General features: G+C 41.8%; 1 protein-coding gene across 1 annotated transcript; it reads left to right on the top strand.

The window, feature by feature from the left end:
* Positions 1-1,433: 1,433 nt before the first annotated feature.
* LOC141655717 (uncharacterized) lies at positions 1,434-1,979 on the top strand. The gene has a single exon (XM_074462781.1). It carries the CDS (start codon positions 1,434-1,436, stop codon positions 1,977-1,979), a length of 546 nt encoding a protein of 181 aa, XP_074318882.1.
* Positions 1,980-8,617: the final 6,638 nt, after the last annotated feature.

The following is an 8,617-nucleotide window of genomic DNA, read 5'->3' as shown; positions in this document are numbered from 1 at the left end:
AAACTAGAAGGATTATAACGATTTAAAACAGATGATCAATGGTCATAAAATAAAATACATAAACAAAAGTAAAGGATTCAGAAATAACCTTTGGTCCTAGCAAATATGGCCTAAGAACAATATCAAAATTGATATTCGCCTATTAGTTGCACCCAAGACGATCTGAGATATGCTCTTTGATTATGCTAGAAATAAATCTAAAATTTTCTGTAAAATTTAATTGTCTTTGTGTTCTTGTGATGAGAAAGAGGAGGCTAGGTCAAGAAAAAGCATTAGGGTAGAAATAATTCTCCCCTTTTCTCTTATATAGACCGAATTACCAATTCAATTAGGAAAGATATTATTCTCCTAATTTTCGGCCAATAATGACCGAAATAAGGAATAAAAATTTCCTTATTTTTGGTCTTTCCAAAAATATATAAAGTGTGTTAAATTGTCATCTAGTGAGGATCGAACCCATGACCTCTTAGCTTGTGTACCCTAACTATTACCACTATGACACATTCAACTTGTTGATATTAAATACAACTGATTATATTTAACTACGAATTAACAGATTAATTCGTCCAAACTAACCTTATATATATTTAATTAAATATAACTTATTATATTTAATTTACGAATTGTGATTAATTGTCTCAACTTAATATTATTTAATTTTCATTAAATAATTATCTCATCAACACATTGACTAACGTTTTAGTCATTTTGGGCATCAATGTAATTATATTTCTATAACCACATTTCTCAAACACGTCCTATAGGTGTGACCTTTAGGGACCAGTTGATCACCGCCATCTGTATGATAATAACGTCAAACTTTCTAGCAATCCAACCGTTATTAGGTAAACGTTAATCAACTGATTAAATATACGAAGTATACCCTTGTGAACCTGTAAGAGATTTACAAATGTTATCACACTAATTTGTGGAGGACACAAGCTCCAACATCCCCCTCCTTCACCCACAAGTAGGGTTGACAACACTAAGAAGGGAAGGTGGGTGAATACCTTGAAGATGATGAGAACTTTGTATTGGAAGAAATAGTGGTTGAAAGAGACCAAGAAAGAGTGGTTGAAAAAAGACTAAGGGAAAAGAAAGGAATCAAGTGAAGTGGAAAACACCAAGCAAGCTTCCACTCCCGAAATGACCAACAACCCTCCAATACCATTTCCTAATAGAAGTAGAGTAATGAATGAGGAGAATAAATTTTCCAAATTCTTGGATATGTTGAAGAAAGTTGAAGTTTCATTACCTTTCACTGAGGTAGTGACACAAATGCCGCTCTACAACAAATTCTTGAAGGATGTGTTGACAAAAAAGAGGAGCATTGGAGGAGATGGTCTAGTGGCTCTTAGGGGCAATGTATTGCGGTCTTACTCAATCCCATGTCGGAAAAACTACAAGATCTATGTTGTTTTTATATTCCATGCATGGTGGGTAATGTGAGTATCAAGAGGCCACTTTGTGATCATGGTGCTAGTGTTAGAATACTTCCGCTCCCTATTGCAAGGAAGGTTGGTTTGCATAATATGATACCTACCTCTATGACCTTGAAACTAGTCGATAGGTTGGTACAAAGGCCAATGGGGGTCATTGAATATGTTTCGGTTAAAGCGGAAAATTTCTATATTACGGCGGACTTTGTGGTGATCCCCGAAGACCAACAAACTCCTATTATCCTCGGGAGGCCCTTCTTGGCAACCGGGGATGTCAACATAAGTGTTAAGGAATGGAAGCTCACTTTCAAAGTGGGAGAAAATGTGGTTGAATTTTCTTTGACCGGAGCAATGTCAGAACCAATGTTTGAGAGTGTCTATTCGGTAGACATGTTAGAAGAAGCAATTGAAGATGCAAAGGATAAATGCTCGGAGGAGCATTTGAAAGAAGATTATGAAGCTTTACCATCAATTCTTGATGAAAATGAGGGTAAGAACCCTCCAAAGATAGATCTCAAACCTTTACCCCTCCTCCCTTGAGTATGCCTTCTTTCCTGGTTATCATCAATGCAAACCTAATGGCATCTCAAAAGGAAAAACTCTTGAATGTCCTCAAAGAAAACAAGAAAGCCATTGGGTATAGCCCTAATGATCTCACGGGAATCGATCCTCGAATATGTATGCACCGCATCACACTTGAGGATGAATTCTCTCCTTCCGCTCAACCTATGAGGAGGTTGAATGAGAAATTGAAGGAGGTGGTGAGGAAGAAAGTTGATAAGTTGCTTGAGGCCAGAATCATATACTCCATCTCGGGAAACGATTGGGTTAGCCCGGTTTAAATTGTCCCCAAAAAGAGCGGTATGACCGTGGTTGAGAATGTGGAAGGTGAACTCATCTCCACCCGACCGGTCACGGAATGGAGAATATGTATTTATTATAGAAAGTTCAACTCCGCCTCAATCAAAGATCATTTTCCATTGCCATTCATCGATCAAATGCTCGAGAAACTTGTAAACCACTAGTATTTTTGCTTTCTTGATGGGTACTCCGGGTTCTTCCAAATACCCATACACCCGGATGATCAAGCAAAAACCACTTTTACTTGCCCTTATGGTGTCTTCACATATCGGAGAATGCCATTTGGGCTTTACAATGCTCCCGGAACATTTCAATGGGCTATGATGTCTATCTTTTCTAACTATATTGAGAAGTCTATGAAGGTGTTTATGGACGACTTTAGTGTCCATGGCACCTCATTTGATGATTGTTTGAAGAACCTCTCCCAAGTGCTCCAAAATTGCATCCAATACAACCTTAAGTTGAATTGGGAAAAATGCCATTTCATGGTGCAAGAGGGACTGGTTCTTGGTCATGTCATTTCTAAGAAAAGGATCCAAGTGGACAAGACCAAAGTTGAGGTGATTGAGAAACTTCCCCCACCCACCAATGTCAAGGGTGTGAGGAGATTCTTGGGTCATGCAGGGTTTTATCGACGGTTTATCAAAGATTTTGCAAAAATTTTGAAACCCCTCACCTCACTTCTTGCCAAGGACACTCCCTTCGTATTTGATGAATCTTGTGTTGAGAGCTTTTGTAGGCTCAAGGAAGCTTTGGTTTCGGCTCCAATTGTGAAACCACCCAATTGGGACCACCTCTTCGAATTGATGTGTGATGCAAGTGATTTTGCATTGGGAGCGGTCTTGGGTCAAAGAAAGACAAGAAGCTTCATGTCATTGCTTATTTTAGCAAGACCTTGGATAATGCTCAATGTAATTACACCACCATGGAAAAAGAGATCTTGGCGGTGATGTATGCTTTTGAGACATTTCGGCCATACCTTCTTTGCTCAAAAGTAACCGTGTACACAAACCACACCGCCATCAAGCAACTCGTGGTAAAAAAGGATGCTAAGCCAAGGTTAATTCGTTGGGTGTTGTTGTTACAAGAATTTGATGTCACAATCAAGGATAAATCGGGATCCGAAAATCTTGTTGCGGATCACTTATCACGGTTGATGAAATAGACTAGAGGGGATATTGATGACGGGATTCCCATTGATGAGTGGCTACCCGATGACTCTATCTTAGCTATCACGCACTCCGACCCTTGGTATGCAGATATTGCTAACTACTTGAGCTCTAGCTTTATTCCGGAAGAACTTCAGAACCAAGCTAGGAATAAGTTGAGATATGAGTCAAGGAGGTATGTGTGGGGAGATCCTTTTTTATATAGGAGATGTAATGATGGAATTTATAGAAGATGTGTCACTCACGAGGAAGGGAAATCAATCCTTCAAGCTTCCCATGCTATGACATATGGAGGCCATTTGTCCACCTCTAGGACCGAAGCTCAGGTTCTTCATTGTGGATTTTATTGGCTCTCTCTATTTAAGTATGCTTATGCTTTAGTCCATTCATGTGATTCTTGCTAAAGAAGAGGTAACATTGGTAGGCGAGATGAAATACCTTTGAACAATATCTTGGAAGTTGAACTCTTTGACGAATAGGGTGTGGACTTTATGGGGCTGTTTCTGTTATCATTCGGCAACCAATATATTTTGGTTGCGGTGGACTACGTGTCCAAGTGGATAGAAGCAATCGCCGCCCCTACTAATGATTCACGAGTGGTTTCCAAAATTTTCAAGGAGTATATATTCCCCCGCTTTAGAGTACCTCAGGCCATCATAAGCGATGGTGGGTCACACTTCATCAACCGCACCATTTATGTTTTACTCAAGAAATACGGCGTCCGACATAAAGTAGCTCTTGTCTACCACCCCCAAACTAATGGGAAAGTGGAGGTATCAAATCGGCAAATCAAGGCTATTCTAGAGCGTGTGGTGAATAGGTCTAGGAAGGATTGGAGCACCAAACTCAATGATGTGCTATGGTCTTTAAAGACCGCCTACAAGAACCCGATAGGCACTATTCCTTATCGCTTGGTCTTTGGCAAGTCTTGTCATCTACCTGTCGAGTTGGAACACCGGGCAAGATGGGCTCTAAAGGAGCTAAACTATGACTTAGATGTTGCGGGAAACAAGCGGTTCCTCCAACTCAATGAGCTTGATGAGTTAAGGTTGGATGCTTATGAGAATGCCAAACTCTACAAGGAGCGGACTAAGCAATGACACGATTCCAAGATCACTGGAAAAGAAATTGGTGTAGGGGACAAGGTCTTACTCTTCAACTCCCGGTTCCAATTGTTTCCCCGGAAGTTGAGATTCCGATGGTTGGGACCCTTTGAGATAGTGACCGTGTTCCCATATGGCTCCTTTGAGTTGAAAAACAACAAAGGTGAGTGCTTCAAAGTGAATGGGAAATGAGTAAAATTCTTCTATGAGGGTCAACCTATCGAGACCCAAGGTGAAATCGAGTTGGAAGAACCCCTATCCTTGGGGATGAGTAATCTCAATCATGAACAAGAAATGGTTTGTTGGAGTTCCACAAGAACCGCCATTTGTACATAGCATGCATTTAGATAGGTAATGGGAATTTTGGAACATTGATACTGGGCAAGTTGGATTGATGACGAGATGTCATTGTGAAGAAGACCAGGGCTCAATGGACAACAAGAGCATAACCTTCAATTGACCGAATCCCGACTTGATGAATCGGCTAAGAAAGAGGAAAACATGCAATTCAAGGCCAATTGAAGAAGAAGTTTTTAAAGTTGAAGAGAAATAAAGAAAACACGAAGACATGTACTCCCAGCCTGCCCACGGGCCGCCGGTGCATGCACTGGCTGGGAAGTTCCTGCATAAATTCAAGAAAATTTGAGGAAATACTGTGAAGGCTCTCCTAGCCGGTTGGCCGGCAGCCGGGCCACCGGCTGGGAAAGCAGTTCTTGGGAAATTGGTGTAAAATGACGTGGATCGGGGGTGTGAGCCGGCAGCCGGTCTACCAGCTAGTAACATCCCATTTGAGGAGAAAAGGCAAAAAATGAAGAAGGGTAGCTCCCAGCCGGCAGGCCGGCAGTCGGTCCACCGGCTGGGAGAACAACTGAGAGAAAAATTAATTTAAGGTGTAATCCCAGCCGGGGCACCGGCGGCCGATCCATGGACCGGCTGGGAGTTCTCTGATCATTTTTGAAAAAATCTGAAACTACCCATACTCCCAACTGGGGCACCGGCAACCGGTCCTTGGACCGATTGGGATTACTCTGACGGGTTTTAAAACACAAAAAACACCCAAATCAAACATAAACACCACGACTCTCCCTCCCCCTAGATACCCCTTTATCCCTTAAAACTCCACCAAACACCAGCAATCCACCACCAACTCCCTCTATTTCCCTCACCCTCTCATCCAATCAACCGTGGCACCAAAGAAAAGAGTCCGAAAGGGTGATTTGGCACTTCACCAAAATCGAACTAGTGGCGGCCGTGGCTAGTGACATGAGTCTCGATCCGGCTTTTCCGAGACTCCAATTCAGTTCTATCACCATGAAAGTTAAGTTTGTGCTTTTCAAACAACGTCCCCTTCACCCGACTCGATTTATTGATCGCCAATCGATGCGAGACCTAGGGTTAGATCGTGTCACCCATGATTTATTTGAGGGGGTTGGTATGAAGCTAATGTGTGATTTGCAAGAAAAGACTTACTCTAGACTCACTTGGGAATTCCTTAGTTCCCTTAGGATAGATAAGCACCGTCAAAATCAAAAGGTCGCTTTCTTGCATTTTCGTCTTATGAACAAAGACTTTTCATTGACCTTACCGAACTTTGTGGCGCATTTTGTGATAGATCCGAGCCCACCTCACAAAGCCGCCATCCAAATTTGGCATATATACATGGGGTGGACTGTTTTTGGCCGAGATGAAAATCACAACTTCCGAACGGAGGAGTTGGAAATTATCGGCTCTTACCTTTGCTCCAACCCTACCACCTTGAAAACCTGTGTGGCTCAACATATGGCCCTCCACCTTCACCGACTAAGCAATTCACCGAGGCAATCGACCCCAATTGTCGTGGGTGGCCTCATCACCCACCTTGCCAAACGCCTTATCCGGAAGTTGAATTTAAATGACATTAACTTCATCACCGGGGAGACTATGCTCACAAAGGATTATATCCAATATACCCTCAATTGGATAAAGAAAAACCCCTCGGGACAAACAAAACTATTGGCAAATCCGGGTGAACGGAGTGGATAAGAATTTCATTCCCCTTCTCAACTCGGACAAAATGAAAGTAGTCCCGAATTCACCGTACTACTTGCTTGAGATTGAGGCGGATGAAGACACTTCTACCGCCCAAACCCAAAACCCAAATCTCCTCTATGTGCGTGAGCGCCCGGTCATCGCACAACCCTCTTCGCGGTACACCATGCCTACCTCTCCTTTCTTCCCCGGACCATTCCAACAAGGGGAGGATCCTCAAGCCACGCATCCCAACCACTCCCGCTCCATCCTCAACTTATAGAATTCATGGAAGCCATGAAGGGAATGCGAACCGTCGCAAGTGAGAGGCTTGGTTTGCAACAAATAATGGACCGCCTCTACTTTGACCAATAGGTCGGGCAATTATCCGTGTACGACGACTATATAAGGAGGAAATACCGGCACCCCTCCGGCCTTCACCCCTCCTATTACCTTGCTCCGGATGGTGGGCATCCTACGGACGACACTTTTGTCTACGGCGACATCAACATGCACCCGGATTATTTTAGTGCTCCAGTCTTCCCCACTCCGGCTTCTACTCAAGGGGAGGGGTATGACACCCTGTGGTTCAGAGGAACCCCTTCTATCTTCGGTGGAGGAAGTGATGCTAGTGACTCGGGGGCGGTACGTAAGGTGGATATCGACTTGACAGTCTAGGGGTTTGATATGGCTGGCCCAATGGCCATGAACACGGATGATTTTATCCGTGAATCTGAGTTCGGTATCGGGAATGATGATGATGATGATGCGGACACCGAAATCGAGGAGGCCGGGTAATGACAGCCATCCTCACTCCCATTCGATCCAAATTCCAAGTATGATCCCTTTAATCCAAATCTCTCATTCATATTTCATTTTTGTATGCATTTAGCTAGTTGTAATCTATGTATAATTGTATGTCATATAGTTGCATTAGATTTAAATATTTGTAAAAAACGTCACATATAGGATTGCACCCATATAGGCTAGCTTGCATCATATTTCAATTTGTGCATTTAGTTAAAGCATGCATTGCATTTTATTCAAAAATACAAAAAATGAAAAAAATTGAAAACTCTCACAAAAATATATTTTTTTTCTTTTCATAATGCCTCCTATCCACACTTCATCCGTCACCGGATGTTGTATATAATAAGTGTGGAGAGGAGGCCAAAAAAACCCTAAAAACAAGTTATTTGATTTCAAAAATATCATAAAAATACCAAAAATATGTAAAAGTAAGTTTTTGGTGAGTTATTTAGTTACTCATCTCCATTATGTTTCAATAAGAAACATTTAAGTCCATGATGGAGGGACTTAATTCTAATAAGCTACATACCTATATCTTTCAAAGTATAAACTGGTTAAGTCACAAACGGAATAAATTAAAAAATAGATTACCTGTGGCTATTCGGTCCATTTTGCCCCACAAGGTACGATATACTTTAACTAGATTTTGTGTCTTCTTCCAGTTTATTTGCGAGAAAGTAATTGATCCCGTTGACGCGAAGTCTTTGCAAAACCTCGTTGTCACCTCTCTTTGTCTTTTGGAAATGTATTTTTTATCCTCGTTTTTCACTATCATGGTAAACCTGACTATTCACTTAGTTAGGGAGATTTTGTATCTTGGCCCCGTGTACTTGAGATACCAGTATCCTTTCGAAAGATTGATGAAAGTGTACAAGGACTACACATCTAATCGATATCGGCTATAAGGTTGTATTGTTGAGCGCGTTATTCTCGATGAAGCTCTTTCATATTATTACGCGCACCTCTCCAGTGACGAGTTAAATGGAGTTCTTAAGAATCGCCATAGTGACTGTATGGTAGGAAAAGGCATTAGGGGTCCTGTTGAAAAAATTGTGACACGTGACATGTTGCATTTAGCACATATGTATGTGCTTCACAACGATGATGAGGTGTAACCTTATATTCAGTAGAACCAAGATGAGTTCAAAGACGTTTACCCAAACAAGAGCGAGATGTGGATTGCAAACGAGCATAACAAGAGATTTGGAGAGTGGTTTAGGAATATTGT

The sequence above is a fragment of the Silene latifolia genome, chromosome 5 (assembly GCF_048544455.1).
Source record: "Silene latifolia isolate original U9 population chromosome 5, ASM4854445v1, whole genome shotgun sequence".
In the NCBI taxonomy this organism is placed as follows: domain Eukaryota; kingdom Viridiplantae; phylum Streptophyta; class Magnoliopsida; order Caryophyllales; family Caryophyllaceae; genus Silene; species Silene latifolia.
Note: the sequence above shows the minus strand (reverse complement) of the source record. Positions and strands in the feature narration are given on the sequence as shown.